The following is a 19,114-nucleotide window of genomic DNA, read 5'->3' as shown; positions in this document are numbered from 1 at the left end:
CCATTGTGAGATGCTCACCCCAGAGGGAAGAACCAAGCATGCCTACCTGGATATAATCTGAGTTTTTGGGACAGCAGACTCAGCCTTTCCACAGGATTCCCAGAAGAGCAGCTGCCTTTTCCACTGGATCTTCAGAGGAAGACTACACCCTTTTCTACAGGATCACTGCTCCAACAGAACCACACCTGACACTCCAGGAGGACTGCAGCCATTCCAATTTGGACTGCTACCAACACCCTGACCAATAGGGTGTCAGGTTGTATTCTGACTCTGTCAGTGGTTTTTCTTTTGTATTATCATATGTATTTTGGTTTTTGTTTTTTTTTCCTTTTCCTAATAAATTGTCTTTCTGACTTGGAGTCTTTCACTGGTTTTGCTTTCAAACAAGAACAGTGGAAAACACAGGAGCTGAGTGCTGAGACTCTCTTAATCTGTCCCTGTCTAGGAAGCTCTTTTGGGAGAAGGACTTGGGATGCATTTGCAGAAGGGATTTTTGATTCTGAAGCTGCATGTAGGAACCTGGAAAAGTCTATTAAAAATAACTTTAAAATCTGTACCATCTGCCTGTGCTTACACTGTTCATTAGGAGATGCATTTGTTCCTAAACTGGACATGAGGCTCAGATTTACATATAATGCTAGAAATTAATCCCTGCCATGGCAGCAAGGCCTAAAAATTTCAGAACAGGCAAGCCTTGGAATAACAGATTGAAAAATAAGCATTGTAGGATGTAAAGAAATTTCTTCTTTTGTTGAAGAATAATGGGACCACTGCTTCAAACTCATATTTAGGGCAATGCTATTATTTTTAGCAAGAGGTTTGAAATTTTTAAATGTAAAATGAAATAGCCAACAGAAAAATCCACACATTGGGATTCAGAGACATGAACCTAAGGGTCATTTTGGGACATTAATTCTGGGTTTCTATCAACGTATTTCAACTTACTCCAAAAGGAAAAGTGAACAAAGGCAGGGCATGCAAACCAGTTTTACAAATTTGTATTGGATGTGTATTAGAGTAGGTAATGTCATGGCAGGGGGAAGCCCTCTGCCTGTCTGATAGAATGCTGCCCAATGCAAATGCAAACTTACTCTGTACTTCTCACTCTGTCTCACATAGGGAGAAATTTAAATTGATACTCTCCCAATTCAAATTGCAATCTGTAGGGAAGCATTTTGGGGATAAGAATCTGGAAGTGGTGAAATAAAGCAGATTATTCTGTTCTATGTCTGGTTGACCCTTCTGGGACAAAGAAAGTGTGAGAACAAGGACCAGGCTTGAATTCCTGCTGCTGCCAAGTAGGAAAATGATCTCTCATTTTCAGGCCCATGGGGTGCTACAGGGGCAGGCAGGATGAAGGTTAGGTCCTGACAATGAGTAGGCTGACCCTGCTTCATTTCAGAGTTTAATGTGGAGCCTCAGATCCAGCTGTGACTGCACCAGCTGCTATTGCTAACATTTCTTTTCAAGCTCATTAGAAATAAAAATAATACTAATGAATCACTGAACTATTGAGGCAATTGGTTATAATTTGACTGGAAAAAGAAATTGCCACCTACTGTTTACCTTAACTAAAGTCCATGAAACAATCCGCCCATCCGAGGAGACAGAGAAGAAGTTGGAATTGTTATCCATGTCATCCTTCTGCCACTTGACCTTAAAACAAGAAGAAACAAGAAGACAGTCGTAGTCAGCACAAGGCTTTTAGCGTTAGCAGGACAGAGTCCCATAGCGTCAGCAAGGTCTTCTGAAATCCTTTAAAGAGCAGCTGTTTTGCACTCCAGAGGCTTTTTGGTGTGAACACTTATCTCCATCAGCAATTTTAGAACTGTCCTGAGCACTCTGGTCAGTCGCTTTCCTGCAGGATGCTCCTGCAGGAAAGGGAGTAAGGAAAGGGAGTAAAGCCCCTCACCCGGAAACTCTGCACCTACCCGTGGCCACTGGAGCAGTGCCATCAAGGACAGGCCTTATGAGACATCTGAGCTATGCACCAGATCTCTACACTGTGGCACAGCACCATCCCAGAGAGCCCTAAGACATCTCCAAACACCACCAGTGGCACTCACAAAGGTCCCCAAGCATAAGCCTTGCCTTTCACATTTGACTAATTACATTACTCCAAGTGCAGTGCCACATGGCTACCCTTCAACCAGACAACCTCAAATTAGCTTTCTGCCCCCTATGTTAGGTGCGGGCAAGACCTTGCAAGCAACATGTGAGAAGGGTCCTTGGGGCACTTCTGTTTCAGGGAGATGAAAACTTCTCCATTAAAATTGAAATCCTCCCTACACCTTCAGAGCATCTGTCTGCCTGGTAAGATTTGCGTTTCAACTGTGACAGCTCAGCAGGAGAAATTAGAACTCAGATAAATGGCTTACAGTTTAGAAGAGACTTTTCAGTTAGACCAAAAGCATTAAGAACACTCGATTTTCAGATCTGGGAATTCAATCAGACTGAAGGGAAAAGAATGACTTGTCACTGGGTCTGTCAGCACACACTCCTGTTGGCATCTGTCAGATGAGGATGGGGACAAGCACTTTAGAAGGTTCTTAGAAACTTTTCAAAGGTATATCTGTTTCTGTCCAAGCGTGGAGCAGATAGAGTTCCCTAAACATCATCCCATAAACATGATAAATGAGTTTGATCATCCCAGAACTTACCAAATACTCTCTCCATTACTACTTATGTAACTCATACCTAGTTCAGAAAACAAACAGCCTTCTCAATACTTTAATTACACAGATTGGGTATTCCTGTGACACGTCCTTGCAAAAAACTGTTAATTCTCTTTTGTAATGTTGTTTATACCGTGAAGTTCTGTGGAGCATGAAAATTAAGCAAGAGATTCGGCAAGAGACTCAGCAAGAGCAATTAAGTAAGAGAGTAGTTAACCCTCCACTGAACGTTTTCTTCCTTTTCTGAGGAAGCAAAAATAGAATGCAAGAGGAATTCATCTGAGAATACCTCAAAATGCCAGCTTCATGCCTATAAGACACAACTGAAGAGCTTTGAGTGGCATATACCCTTGAATATCCCTGCACAGGTGAAATTGTAAGTTTCTATGTGGAACTACTTCTTTTATCTGGCATTAAAGGAATAGCATAATTCAATATGACCCAGAATAAAAGGATTAATTATTAAAAAGCAGGTTCAACATGACAATGATTGCCAAGGCTGACCCATTGTGGACAAGATGTGCTGGGTATATCTATTCCAAGAACATCTCCCTGTGATCATGAGCTACTGCTGACAGTGATAGTCACTAGCAGCTGTTTCAGATGAACGAGGTGGTGTAGTGAGAAGTTTTAATTCAAGGTGAGAAATGCAGAGCTCATGGACACTGGTTACAAAAACATGTCCAATCTGCTTCATGCTGGGCACAGAAAAAAGGTCATATTTTGAATCAAAAGATTTTTTAAATGTCACTCTAAAATGGTCTGACAGTAAGACTTTTTTATGTGTATGTCCAACACAGTTCTCCTCTAACTTATGTTCTTTCTCTCCAGCTTGCTGTCCCAGATATTTGGGAAAAACTTTGCAGCCATCAGACTACTGGCAAATACATGGATGAAGTTCAGTAGCTTTAGTCCATCCCCATCATTCTGTGCAGACACAACTTCTGGGTCCTGAAAAAAAACAACTTCTGGGTTCGGAGTGTTGCAAGAAACTCATCTGGAGGTAACCAAACAGCATAAGAGCTATCATGACCTCATGTGGGGTTTTCCCAAGATAATTCCTTTCAGCATTCCCAAAGAAAAGAGTTTTTAACCCAACGTTTGCCTACTCCAAATAACCTCTTTCTGATGGGAGTTCTATTCAAGTTTTCTCCTGTTAGTTAGGTGTCACAGCTCTTATCCATTACATGGATAGGTGGGGTCACCAGCCCTGAAGTCAAGTAGGCTGAATTGCTTGGTGTACTCTTGGTTCTGTCTTCAAAGCAGTCAATAGTACTTGAGTTAGGTACTTTTTGTAGACAGCTTGTAAAACAGCCTCTCAGGGACACCAGGCTCTGCCCTCAGATGACTATTAGCTGCTCCCAGTGATGGTAGCTTGAATTTCAGAAAACAGAAATTGGCACTTAATACTTTCAATTTTCCTTCAACACCTCTGACACCTTAATTGTGTTTGTGATCTTTTTTCCTCCTGATCTCTGAATCCCATAAATGCTTGTTAGAGTTATTAGACCTCATGATACTGCAATCAAATTGGGTATCTGCTCAGAACTGGCTTTTACTCTGCTCCCAGTGGGTTGTCAACATAGGACAACCTCCCATCATTAGCAGTATCTGTGCTGTGAGAGGTGGAGTATTTGAGGACAGAACCAAGCAACTGTCTGCACAGTGGCATGAAGTTAATTTTCCCCCTAAAGCATGTGATAATCAGCTATGGATTTTGGCTATGTGAAACTATCTAGAGCAAAAGTTAAACTATGATACAATCACAGTAAAGAAGCACATGAGAAAGAAAAGTGTGTGTAAACAGCAGAGAGGAGACAAGCAAGCAAAAAGCAGCAAGCATTTTCTGTCCTTGATCATGATGAGAACTGTAACAAAAGTAAGCAATTTTTTCAGTGATCTTTAACTTGATTATTATTGCAGTGCAAAATTAGTGTGTGAAACTCGTTGCTGTAAGAACAGCCTCCCACTTTTTATTTTGATTTCTTAAAGCTCATTTATTTATAAAGAAGCTGAGACAATACAAAACCTTATTTAATACACAGAAATATAAATATTAAGATCTCATGTTCATTACATGTACAGCAGGTTAACAGGGTGATAATCTGTTCATTTCTAGCAAGAAAATACTATCATTTTTATCTGTGGCAGCTGGTAATGGCTCCTGTCCAGCAGGAGATTAGACCATCTATCCAATCTGATTTGAAAATGCCCATGTTTCTGATGTCATTCCTATGAAATAAATAATGCTTGATCCGTTTTCGTGGGACACAGGCTGTAAGTCATTTGCACTGATACAATACAATTGGTCAAAATTACCCTGGCCCAGAGTCTGAAGTGTGGTGCAGGCACCAGCTACTGCAAACACAGATCTGGCTAGCCCTTGGCTTGCCAAAACTCAGGTATGGGGTCCCACATGCAACACATGCACATTAACTGATGAGCAATTCCCTTTCTTTCCCTATAGCTATCCTTCAAGGAGGCCTTTGTCAGCATTGTAGTACCATGGCCCTGCTGATACCTGCTCTAAGTGAAACAAGGCAGGTTTTTTGTCATTTAGGGCCTGAAAAAAATGAATAAAATCTGGCCCAGCTAGAGAAGAGGAAAGACAAGGGCATTATCAATCTCCCCCACGCCCTGGGTCACCCTTACATGAACTGGCCAAGTTAGACACTCAGATGACTTTGGCATACAAACATCTCCTTGGGCTGCTGAAGAAAGTTCATGCTATTTTGATCTGGGGACAAATTCATTTCAGTGCCAACCTGGCTATCAGTAGACTCCTAGGCAAAGCCATCATGGCAATGCAGGGTTTGGAGGGTCCCACGATGCGTATCTATTCTCTTCTGAGATGAAATCAGACACTCCCTTGCCACTGGTGACAATTCACACAGGTTGCTCTCACAAGTCTCCAACAACAAGTACTCAAAAACCTGTAGATACATCTGTGCTTAATGGCCCTTGCACAGAAGATTTCCTTTACCAAGAGTCAAGCCAATTACTCCTTACCATCTCCCCAGTGGATGCAAAGAACAACAGTTTATTCCCCTTTCTGTAACAGCCTCCAAAAGGTCAAGAAAAGTTTGTGCCACTGTTCCTTTCTCTTTTTCCCTCTCTCCAGCTCAAATCAACTGCCTCAACATTTGCTTCCTGGTCCTGTCTTCAAGACCCAAGCTTTCACCACTCTTGTTCTTCCTCTTCAGCTTGATTCTGCAGCTGCAAACACATGGCACAGGACTACCCTGAGTTACAACATCCTCTCTCTTACATTCTTGCTAATTAGAATGACACATATCTTTGTGCAACAGTATTCCATTGCTGATCACTGGTGGTGATCAGCAATGCTGATTCTATGCTTCCCCTTGGGCACCCTGCTGCCTAACCAGCCATCTCCTATTTTGAAGCTGTGCATTTAATTTCCTCTCTCTAAATGCAGCATTTGCTCTTATCTTTATTGAATTTCATCACATTGATTTTGAGCCTTTCTTTCAATTTATCAAGATAATTTTGAACATAATCATGTCCTGCAAAGTGCCTTGTCCTCCCAGGGGGGCTTCTCTATTCTGTAATGTGAGTTGTTAATGAAAGTATTGATCCAAAAGAGACCAGAAGTGACAGCTGGAGAGTCTCACTTGTAGCACTTTCAGAGTCGGACAGTGAGCTCTGTATAACTGCTCTTTGAGCACACTGCCTCAGCCACCTGAGCAGCCTCTTTATGGTGATTTTACCTAATTCATATTTCTCTGCTTTGGTTATATGTATGTCACTGTGTAAGACTGGATCAAAAGCTTTAGTCAAGTCAAGATGGATTGAGATGATAACCTTGATTGCTTCTCCCTTATTCATAAGGCTCTTTTCTCTGGGAAAAAAAAGGAAAATAAATAGTACTGGCTTGATAGTCTATTCTGGACAAATCCATGTCAACTTCTCTGAATCACCTTATTAGGTAGACATTTAATAGCAGTGTTGTAATTTATTCAAGTGCTTTTCCAGTATTTGAAATTGGTCTGACTGGGTCCAATCCTATCACCTTCCTCCGGACATTTTTCTACTCCTTCCAGCCCTCTGAAATCTTTCCTCCTTTCCCAGACTGGTGCTACAGGCCAGTGTGCAACCTGATGCACTGCTGTGCTATTACCCCCACTTTTCAACCCCCTATGGCTGGCTTTGGATGCCTCTAGCTAGGTGCATTGTCCAGACATTATTTTCTGGGCTCTGGTACTCTGTGCCACTTCCCCTCCTGCATTTAAGGACAGGCCCTTTGAAGAAAAAACCTGCAGATACCTTTTAGCCAGACATTGGCTCTACAGCATCACTGAAAAGTGTGTGGGGACTGATGACAGTAGACTATCATATTTCACTTTGCCCATGTCACAGGTACACAAATGAGTGTGAGTCCCTAGGTGACAGTGGAGTGGTGCTTTCCCTCATCCATGCTGCAGGGCACATCCCAACCCTGCCTCTGAGTCAAGGTGTTCACTCAGCTCATATGCTGTAAATGGGCTTGCACATAAACCCCAGCCTCTGCCTAAAAGGCACAAGATAGATGTAGCCCAAAAACTCTCTGAAATGCATATAATGGCATGAAATTGATGTGGTTATTTCTTTAAGTGCTCCAGGGTATGTTTAATCTGATCTTGCTGGTGAGCAAGAACTTATCTAAATATTCTTTAATATGCTCTTTCCTTAGTCTGACCTGTGCTTTTATATCCTCTTTTTATATTAAGCAGACAGTCTCAGACACTCACTGTAAGATTAAACAATACAGCATCAAATATTTCATCTTTATTCATACCACTCAGTAGTAGTGGAAAGCTTGCTTTAGTACTAAATCTATATCTTCATTCCTTTAACTACTTACATGCTTCCCAAATATTTTCCCTTTCCCTTTAATGACCCAGGATAACCACAGCTCACTTAACACACTCACTTCTTTTTATTAATTTATGTTTGTGCTTTTCCCTAATACTCAGCTTTAGACATGTCTTTGTTTCCGTGCCTCAAGCATTTCTTTGTAAGTCACTGTTGAGCTGTACAGGCCCCTCTCAGAAGCTCTGCCATTCTGCCCAGCTCAGCAGTTCAGAGATTTCACTCATCTGCCTCCTTAGCTGACAAGAGATACAGATTTGCATAAGTCCACATGTGCACCACAGAAGCACAAGTGTTTCCCAGCCCTGCTGTGCTATTTCAGCCATCCTCTTTTGCCCATACTTTGGTCACACAACGTAAACAGTGGGATTAGGACCCTTCTCCTTATATTCACACAGGCTAAAGACATTTACTCCAGGATCCCCACTGGCAAACATCTTCTCCTTGAGGAGGGAATCAGCCTCAGTTCTTTCTTGCAGTGCCTGACCTGGCAGCCAAGCACAGACACAAACCTGCTGTCCAAACCACATTTCCTGTGTCAGAATGCACAAGCCTGGGCCAAAGCACATGCCAGAAGAGCTCTGGGGCTCTCTCAAGGTTGACAAGCTGAACATGTGCTGTGTTTAGCAAGAGCACAAACTCTCATGGATGCAGTTTGGCCGCATCTATTGCACAATGGCCCAGCTCACCAACTGGCAGATGAAAACCGTATGGATTCTTGCAGAGAGTAAGACAGACCAAACTCCAGCCAGGAATACCCATCTAAACCTGGGCATGCTAGTCCATTTGTGGGCACCTTTGATCTGTGTAGTGGACACTTTCTCCATTTTGCAGCTAGTCTGCCTTTTAGTCTGCCTCAGCATCATGCTGAAGGCTCATGCTGAAGTGTGAATTGCTCCACAGGTCACATCTTCTGAAGCCAGTTTGATTTGTCCTGTGCTCTAGTGCAAATATTTTCCTGGACTACCTTACAGCAGTTTCCGATTTGAACTAAGAGGCAGTTCTATTTCTTCACGCTGTCACCTTCAAATGTGTTTCTTGTTGGTTCCTGACAGCAACTTTCACCAAAACAGCATCCAGAAATATCAAGTCATTACCAGCAGAGAAGAAATATTTCACTTTCTTTTCCTGTCAATGACAAATCACAATTTTTTTGTTTATTCTCCTCTCTGGGCCACTTATCTGTGCTGTTTGCCAAGGGATCTGCTGGTGTGAAAGTCTGCTACACTCAGCTTATCCAGAGTCGACTGATGTTTCGTTTTGCTAGAGCAAATAGTTTGTCCCTCCTTGCTGCCATGACAAAGCAGTGCATCTACAACAAAGTTCCAAAATATCCTCCATCAAGGACACTGCCAGCTATTCTGCATTTGTTCCTTATCATGTCTGACACAATAAGTGGACCTTAACACTTCCCATAGGATCCTCTGCCAGCAACCACAAGTGAAGCCAAGGCCAGGCACCCTGAGGAGTGTAAGCAAAATGCAAGGCTGCTCTCCTGCAGTCACAAGAGACACACCAAAATTAATCACTTGGCCATCTAGAAAGTAGAGTACTTAATTCACAAGCAAAGTAACTCCAGCATCAGTTTTTATACATCAAGAGACAGGAAGAGCAAGGCTTAGAGGTGAGGAACAGTGCAATGTCTGGAGCCCTTCCTCAGTGCCAACTTGGACAGCCATACAAGTTATCCTGTCTAGAGGTGTGAGGAAGGAAGACAGAAAACTTAATTCCTCACCTTGGTTATTTGAGATAAAAGCAAAAACTGAGCTTAGTCCAGATGACTCATTTTGACTCAAGGCAGTAATAAAGATTTTAAAGGGCTGTGATAACTGAGTACAGCCTGGTCAAAGGTCAAAGCAGCCCAGTCAGACTCTGGCTAAGTCTATATTTGGTGAAGAAAGAGCTCTTGGGTCCTGCTTGCACTTGGAGCATATAATACGACTGTGGAGAAGGTTTACTTGTGTTCTGGTTATCTGTAGGTATGGACTTCCTGCCAAAGGTAAACATGGGCAGGCCAGCAGGAAGGAACCTTAGTATGCCCAGCTGGTCCTTCAGTGAGGGACACCAGAACCATGGAATCACCAACATGACCATGCTGGAGCCAGCATGGCAGGGTACAGCATAAAGGGCCCCTGTCCTGTGATGCACCCTGAGCAAAAGAGATTGCTGGTCTCTATCTATACTTTTTGCTATTCCTGTCTATTTCCTGGGAAACAGGCAGTATTTCTGCTGTGGAGTATCTAGTAAGAATGAAAGAACTCAAAAAAAAAAATTTAAAAGGCATATTTTGGTCAACATTGTGATAGAAGGTATTACTACTTGATCTTTATTTTCCTCAGAAAACCCTGCTGTGAAAGCACAGACCCTGTTCACATCTGCACCCCTGGGCTCTAGAAAAATACTGGTATAAACACAGTGAATGAAGCCACAAAAGAGGAGAAGCCATCCCAGAGATGAAGAACCAGGTCTGCCATATGGTGAAAACTGGGCTGTCACTGTCAGGAGTCTTTGCACATCCAGGAATTCATGGTAAAAAGAGTCCATGAGTTGGGGTCACCTCTCTGCCACTGCATGAGATACTTCCATGGGGAAAACAAAATCAGACAACCCAGAAAGGCTCATCTGAGCCTCTCCCTCCTAGAATCCATTTATTGTTTAAAGGAAGGCAAGACCCACATCAAACTACAAGTAAAACAGAAGCATTAAGGCTGTCTTTATACAAAAGTAAACTGTAACTAGACAATTAACAAAACTAAATTTAAGGAGCACAGGCAGATATATCTGACTCTGTAAGGCCTGATGAAATTCCATCTAGGGTACTTAAGGGAGTGGCTGAAGCAATCTCTGAATTTCATAACAATTAGATATGAAAACTAGAAGAGAGAAGCGGTCCTGGGGGACAGGAACAGGGGAAAATGCCCCCAGGAAACACAAAACAAATCTATCTTGAAGGATAGGTTAAAGGACAGTAGATGAGTCAGCCTAATGCTAAACTTTGAGAGCTGGAACAACATATTAAGTCATCTGTACATATGTACAGGATAAGAGAATGAGAATCAGTGAATACGGTCTCCTCAAAAAAAGACCTTGTTAAAGAGAATTTATTTCCTTCCTTATCAGGGTAACAAGTCTAAAAAAAAGAGTAGATTTCTTATCTTTAATTTTGTAAGACTTTTGGCATACTCCTTGTGGTGTCTTCAGAAGAAAGGTAAGAAATTACTGTAAAGTGGCTGAGTGCTTGAAAATGAATTCCCAAGGGTTTAGACAGTGATGTCTTGACCAGATGGGAGAACATCTCTAGATGGTTCCCATGAGGGACTGTCCTTGTTTCTTTTAACTTTTTTAGCTTTATTCTTTTAACTTTGTCTAGCCTCTGTTCTAGGTAGCCTCTCCAAGGCATCAGGCTCAGTTCTATACAATATTTTCATTAGTAAAATCTGCATACTGAATTGCAAAATATACAGAACATTTGCAGATGCAGATGAAAGACATTGAATTCCATTAGGATAAAGACTCTACATTATCTTGAAAAGCTGGAGATGTAATCTGAAAATAATAAGGTGATGTGATAAAGACAAGGGCAGAGGGACACAGACAGGCAGAAGAAAGCATTAAATGGGTAAAAATTGGGGAATTTCTGGGTAAGCGATGGTAATGCAGAAAAGCATCAGTGGTTGGTGAAGGAATCAGCAAAGTGATACTGCTGGAGTGGCACAGATATATCTTCACATGTATTAAGAAGCGTGTATCATGTAAGACACAGAAGGCAATGACTCCAGTCTGTTAGTACAGGTGAAGCTACCCAGTCTTATTTTGAAGAAAACACTTTAAGAATGATAACACAATGTCTGTGAAGGCATGATGGGAAGAAGAGGACACTCCCAAGGTTCTCATTTCTGTCTTTCACAAACAGTTTCCCAGTTCCAGAAAGGAAAGTTCAGTTTTATTTTAAATTCAGTCTCACCTCTCACATGTTTACTGCATGTCATGTTCAATCACACTGTGACTGTTTTGTTCCCTGCAATAGATGAGACTGCTTTGTATAGGAAACAAGTCTTTTGAGTGTGAGTAAAATCTGATCAGGAGAGATAAATGAAAATTACTTGTTACTTAAAAATAAATCCATTGAAAAATGTTCCTATCTTAAAATCTGGGGTTTATTTTAAATGCAAATGTTTCAGCTATGACAGGAATCTCCAGATAAGGGAGCTGCTAATCAAAGAAGGGGATTTAGTGCTGTTTAGTCTTTTGCAGAAAAATTTGTTGACATTTTACCATTACATCATGCAACAAGACAGAATAGATCAGATCAATTTGCTTAGGAAGTAGACTTGCTTCCATGACAGAAGCCATTGAAGAGGTAAGGGTTCTATAAGGAGTAACTCCTTCTAGGATGAATAAGTAATATTTAAATATTTGGCTGTAGTGTTTGCTACACTAGAGAGAGGAAATGGTTTAGACATCTGATGAATATCAAAGTGTTCAGAGATTCCAATGTCTCTCAATCAGTTTGGGTTTCCTGCATTTCTCTTACATCTTTAATGAGCAATTCCGACCTAAAGGACTCCCTGGCATTCTATCTGTAGCAGAGGCAGGGATGTCTCCTTACTTTACCCACTGTATGTTTGTGATGATGAACATGGCAGTTAGGAAAGACAGGGTGACTGACAGGCTTGGTAACAGAAAGCAAAGTCAGGTGCTTAATCTACAAAGAAATCAGGCACCAACCAAGGCAGCCAGCCTGGCAGGATCATATGTCACCAAGCAAAGATGCCAGAGGAAGAATTCTTTCAGAATACCTATGATAATGAAAAGCATCTCAAGACCCCCTGGAATAGAAGACGCAACCCAGCACTGCCTGGATGCTCCAGGAGCAGCCTTCAGCTCCAGCTGTCAGGCACCCATGTCACGGGCATGAGGCTTTATTTATGATTACTTTAATTTATGGGTACCACCAAATATGGGCCTATCTGGTGGAATGTAGCTGTAATGGCTACAGGCAATACCAGGGACGTCCTATCTTATAATTTTGCAAATTATATCTCTACTTCTAGCAGTATATGGCTACTTATAAGTTTTACTACAAGCATTCTCAGGGTTTTCTCCTCCAAAGTCCTTGAAAGCTTCCTGACAGCTGAGGGAAAACGACTGGGTGAGCTCAACAGCAATGAGGAAACACTCTAAGATAAACTCCCACATCATATTTAGTCCCATCAAAACCGCTCTTTAGAAAAACACTGCTCTTCTACACCTAGATCAAGTGCCCTCCACCCTGATGGCATCTTCCTGGGGTTCAGAGGACCAGGTCCCATCTCTTCAGCACAAGTGAACTCAAGGGTGCAAGGTCAGCCAAGAGGAGCAAGAAATTAGGCCTACAGTATCAGACCATTCACAAATTTGGGGTACAGAAAAAGAGTAGCAAAACCTTTCTTACTAAAGAGTATATGTGGTGGTGGTGGGTAGGAATCAGCAGTAAGCAGAGAACATGGACATAGGAGTGCCACTGAAGCAGGGCAAAGGCCCAGCCTGAGGCTTGGGCATTACTCATGCTTCAGAGACTCAGATTTATCAGAAGGAAGCAGAGCTCAGTTATAAATAGCACTGGATAAGGCTGGCCCTACTTTCAATTTGTTTTCTTCCTGCTGGGATTTGGATGCTCTTCTTTGTGCAGTGCTTCACCAGGAATCTGTGTGCTTGTTCCCCTCACAGCACTGCCCAGTGAATTTATTAGGCTGGCATGTAAACAGATGAGGAGAGAAGAACCAGATATTAGACTGTCACCTGTTTGTCCTGTCAGTGTTTGGCTCCCATGTCAGACACAGCACACAGCTGAGCAATGCATGCCATCGGCCAACAAAGCTCATGGGTATTTCACCAGTTGCAATTCACAGACCTTGGTTTCAATTCTGACTGTGCTCTTGGTGCAAGATTCCCAATTTGCAATAGACAATAGACAAAGTTTCCCACTATGTGTGCAGGAAAAGCAGGCACATAGGGCAGGCAGGTTCACACCCCAAGCTGCCTGATGTGCTACATCAGGAAAAGTGTCTGCAATATGCCTGACAGAAGGTTCCTATCACCACAGGATCACGTGGATTACAGCAGGGATGCAGTGAGACTTTCCTGGAGCATGTTGGATGCTGAGAGACCTGGACACCACATCAAGCTGTGGCTGCTCACTGTGGGTCTCGGGGTGAGAGAAGGGTGGGAGTCATGGCCAGCCCCAGCTCCCTGTATCTCACTATGCATCAATGTGACTTTGCCTGCAGCATCCCTGCCCAACTTGCCTCTAACTCTGCCATTATCATTCTCTTGCTTTTATTTTATCCTCTTCAGAGCAGCATTCTGTTGTTCCACAGGCTGTATAAGAGCTATTAAGATCCATCAGTGTGTTTATAGGTACACTATAAAGCAGCATAACAGAATTCAAAGACCCAAGCAAACAAACAAATGCATTACAAACTCTCTGGTATGTTAAACCTCAGGCTAACATCTTCCAACATCCCAAGGCTTAAAGGGATTTCTCAGTTTTGTAAGTGAAATTTTCTCCACAAATTAGCCCCAGTGCAACTAACAGGCAAAGAAAAATCCTTGTATGTTGCTTGGAGACACCAGAAAAGAAATAATCAATCTGAAAACCCACAGAAGGATGGTTTGGATCTTAAGTACAAGGAAGAGAGTAAGAGTAGCATGAGAAAATAATCTATTTAGCAAAAAACAGTGAGAGCAGAAGGTAGAAAATAAGTTCAGCATCTGAATGAAGTACAGAGGGAAATGCAGCATCAAAGCAAAAAGAGCTCATTTTTTAGATAAATATTACATGATCTGCAATGGACACTTTGCTAGACAATTTCTAACCCAAAAGAATCCATGCCCAAGGCACAATTTAAAAATAACCATGAATAATTTCTGAATCTCCAGAAGATACCATCTCAAAAAACACAATTCCAAAGTTAAACTATCAGAGATTTTGTTCATTATTGTCAAAGACATTTAGGAATAAGCATTTGGATGTTTACCTTTCCTAACCTATAGTGGCTTAAAAAGTGTCCAACAGTTTTGGACAAGGTATAAGCACACTGCAAAAATTTTATCCAGCATTTCTGCCACCAGACTACCTTGCAATTTACATCACTTCTACCACACATAAATGAGCGCAAAGCTTCCAGATGATTTTGTGGCTTTCCAAAAAGTGGTAGAAGTTAACTCTGTGGGAGACAGGATTTCCTCCATTAGGGCTATGCCTATAGTGAGCTCTCACAGCAACTGAGGACAACCAGAAAGCTGCTGATCTTCACCCTGATTTCTACAGTGAGCATATAGCAACTCTTCCCAAGCACAGCCCTTCCTCCCCACTTCCCTCCAGGAGAGGACAGGGACACAACTGATGCTAGTCAGTCACTAAATGCCTCATGGTGCTGCAGTGAGGAGCCCAGTGTCAGGGACTCAGCAGACAGGACAGCTGCTGCTGCAACAGCCTGGACACAGAACCCAGTGTAGGGAAAAGGACTGCAGCTAAGGACTGCAGGAGGAGTAAAAATTACTTCCAGCAAGAAAGCCTCTGACAGACTGAGATCTCTGGACCCCAAATACATGCTCCCTGGGCCATGGATGTTTCTCCCACTGCTTCCTACTTCTGTGCAAGTGCAGAATGAATGACCTCCCTTGTCTCTTTTAGTTCTGGGATGTCAGAAGTTTACTCAATTGTCTGTCCTGCTTGCACTAGGCCAGGTATGCAAGACACAGCTGGTGGCACAAAAAAGGCAGTAGAAAGCTGGAGCTGAAGAGGAAAGTCCTCTATGCAAACATTGAGCTGACCCAATACAAGAAACACAGTTGGCTTGCATTACTGAAGAGGTTTGATGCCAAATGATACTCACAATTAGGTTTGTGCTCCATTTTGCTTTCAGACTACATTTTTCCACCTTTCTTGGGTTCAGATTCCTTGGCTTCAGGTCTCTGTTGCTTTCCTTTCTTCTCTAGACTTCCATTTCTTCTCTAGAGTTATCCCCTAACACTACCATCACAGATCTGAACAATATTTCTTTTCACTGAACTCACCTCAGCAACCACCTATTGTGTGCTTCTTAGTGAAGGCAACAGGAGGGGTGTTGAGGCTGTTGTGATATAGCTGATCTTTATTCTGACCTTGACAGCAACCTTCTATCTTATACTTTTCTTGTGTTTCCTTTGCATTAAAAAATTTGTGTGCCCAAAGCCAAAGGACAAAATATTATGTGAAGCAGTAGCATCTCATAGGCAATGCAAGCAGCAAAAGCTGTTTGTCTAACTGCAGATGACAGATTTAGGAGAATGCTCATCATCAGAATGAAACAATGTGATGGTATGACAGTGGATTATGAACAAAATCCTTTATCTTTTTCTTCTAAGTGCAGAAAATATGATCAGCTTTTCATAAAGATCTTTCTTTGTGGAGTTGTGTTTTGAAGCACAGAATGGGGTAAAGAACAGCAGGCTGTGCTTACTTTAAAGGGATTTTCATTTACTTCTATTAACAAAACAAGAATTCAGTGAGTTTGGAGTGGCTTCACAAACTGCAAAAGTTCAGTGTAGATTTGTTTAAGAACTTAGATTAAAACACAGAAAACAGACAAATAGAAGGGATCACGCAATGATGTGACAAACTCCACCGAGCAATTTCAGATGTGTTGTCAGATAGACACTTGAGATTGGATGTCCACAAGTTCTGCTGGAAAATTACTCTGAACACTGACACTTCTTTTAGTTTCCTTTGGTAGTTTGCAGATTATTACCATCTTGAATTGGCTTCTTTGTCCAAACCATGAGCATCACATCTAACCTGACTGGGATTTGATGAAGAATTCGCCTGCAGTGGCCACCCTTTCTCTTCCCATGTACAAATACAGGGCAGAAAATAATTCTCTCTGGTTGCCATCTGAAGATCATGGTATCAACTCCTCAGGGAGAACAGATCAGCTTCAGTAAATTAACACTGAACAAAGTTGTGTTTTTAACCAGTAAGGTCTCCACAGGAATACCAAACCATGCCGTCCACATGGGCATGCAATATTTGCTTGAAGCACAACTAAAAGAAATGTTCCATTTGCAGATCCTTGGGTCAACACTCTGCAGTGGGAATTTCATCAATAACTCTGATGGTGAGCAAATTAAAAAAAAAATTATTTTCAACCCTCTGCAACAGGACTGGCTTTGCACTAGTCTCAGCAGAAATAACATCCTTTTGGCTTGATGTGAAAGTAGAATAGAAGCTCACAGTGAAAATAAATCTGTCAAATAAGATGTGTTTTAGGAAGGGGATTGAACAACAGAAACAAACCCTAAGACATCATTTCAGTTATCAATTCCAGATTCTGAATTACTTCAGCTTCCAAATAGTTCAAACCTAAAATATTTGGTATATCCCAGTGAAAAAAGATAGAATAAAAATCACTCTTCTCAGCTGTAAATAAACTCTAAACATAAACTTTTTAAAAGAAAGGAGAAAGAAAAAAAATTAAAGCTAGAAAAGGGAGAGGTTCTATGCTGAGGGCCCCCTCCCAGCAAGGTGTCACTTCTTCCCAGGGAACACCGCTCCTGTGGCTGCAAAGTCTAGTCCAGTAGTTCCACATTGGCAAACCTCAAGAACCTTCAGAGCCAAGCCCTGGGACTGAGCCTTTGGCTCAAAAAACGTACACTGTTCAGGGACTTGCTTTGTAGGACTACTGAGAGATGATGGGAGTGTGAGGATTTTGCTGACTAATTGAGAATGATTTTTATTAAAGAGGGGTTTAGGTTAATGGCACACAGGTTTTTTGTTCTCAGCAGGACATGACAGGTTTGACACAGTTTTTTAGGAGATGACTCCTTTTAAGTTGGTGCTTACATTCAAAGGGAGAGGCCTGAATTCACTGATGTGGGAGATAATTTCTAGTTCTATGATCCTGAGACACCTGAGTTTTGATGGCAGAAGCTACATTGCACTGCATGCATATCCATTCATATGACTATGTATATGTTATTCCTCTCTGTTTGTTCCTCTCTGAGGATTTGGATTCTCACCAATTGGTAATAAGTAATTAGAAATGTGTAATTTAAAACAGGCTAGAATTTTCCATTATTTACAATGCAATAGCACTTAATACATGGGAGATAACTGCCAAATCTATAAGAAACCATTGCTATGCTCTTTTAAAAAATAGGGAGTGGTATAAGGTAGACAAACTCTATCTTAGGTAACAGAAGTAGAAAATTTGTATTATTTTATTTTGGTCTTAACAATGGGAACATTACATCAGCTTTGTTTTATACAAATGTACTGAGATATTACTAAGTCACTGAAAATGAAACAGCACAAGAAAAGAGCTGTCAGTCTACTTTACCCACTTCCCATTTTGTTTCCATTGTGAAAGGGCTGCATTGTTTCAAAAGAAAAAGCCAGGCAGTCCAGAGAACAAAGGCTACTAATTGCTCAGGATAACATTGTTACTTTTCTAACTTTGTTCACTTTTCCTACAAGGAAAGGGGGATTTTTTTTTGAGGTCTAGGATCTAGACAAAGACTGGCCCTCAGATTAGTAGGGTGGTCCTAGGGAAGAATAGGGTATCTTTGAGCAAAATATGAGAAAAGAAAGCATCACCTTCTAGAACCATTTAATGCTGAATGAAGAATAACAATCCTGTGTATCAACCTAACATATAGTCCATGCTGCTTTTCATCACATTGAATGGAGTGCAAATATTTTCTAAACCTTTTGGCTGATATTGACAAATGCTTACACTTCAACTCTTTCCAACAGAGATACAAGCTCTTTGGATTGCTGTACAATCACCTAACTACTAACTTTGTTTGCTAGTTTTGTAGAAGTTAAAAATTCTAGAATCACAGAATCATTTGGGTTGGAAAGTTGGAACAAGACCTTTTTGTTCCAACCTCCTTGCCATGGACAGGGACACTCCACTAGACCAGGTTGCTCAGAGAAATTATCTTATTGTCGAAAAAAACTAATGATTATGATTCTCAGCACTCAACCTCTGGAAATAAAAAAGCAGGAACTTCTTTACTCAACTATCCATATCCATGGAGTAGTTTATTTCCTTTTCAGAGCTATCTTCCCACAGCATGTAATGATTTTTTTTCACTTCTGAGCCCCACTGCTGCCAAGTGGTACACATAAACCTACCCCTAGAAACCCCACACAGAATGCCTCCACTGCTGTATGTATCTGCTCATGGTCTGCAGGGAACAGGTTACTAATAACACCTCTTCGGCACACAGTCCCCTCCAATAACATCTGGGGCACAAGGGATCTGGGATTTTTGTGTCTCTAATGTAACAGCTGTGACTTCCTATAGCATGCTGCAGCAAGACCATGAAGAACTTCACATAGAACTTACTATTTTGCCCGGCTTTTTTACTGGAAGCCTAAATAGCAACGGGAAAAGCTCAGAAGTTTTCTTTGTGGGTGTGTGTGTGTGGGTGTGTGTGTGTGCCCAGGCTACTCTGTTAACCTCATATAGAAGAGTTATAAATATCTGCTAGAGGAAAAGCTTTGGACAGACAGGCAGGAAATATAAAATTCATGTCTTCTC

General features: G+C 41.6%; 1 protein-coding gene across 2 annotated transcripts in view; it reads right to left on the bottom strand.

Annotated features, from left to right (window-relative positions):
• DNAI1 (dynein axonemal intermediate chain 1) overlaps positions 1–19,114 on the bottom strand; it is a 144,411-nt gene that overhangs the window by 54,851 nt on the left and 70,446 nt on the right. For both annotated transcript variants that reach the window (XM_077790243.2, XM_085567019.1), the window contains exon 14: positions 1,567–1,656. In XM_077790243.2, coding sequence (XP_077646369.1) covers positions 1,567–1,656 — 90 coding nt within the window. The remainder of the gene's footprint in view (positions 1–1,566; positions 1,657–19,114) is intronic.

The sequence above is a fragment of the Lonchura striata genome, chromosome Z (genome assembly GCF_050655825.1).
Source record: "Lonchura striata isolate lonStrDom1 chromosome Z, ASM5065582v1, whole genome shotgun sequence".
Classification (NCBI taxonomy): Eukaryota; Metazoa; Chordata; class Aves; order Passeriformes; family Estrildidae; genus Lonchura; species Lonchura striata.
Note: the sequence above shows the minus strand (reverse complement) of the source record. Positions and strands in the feature narration are given on the sequence as shown.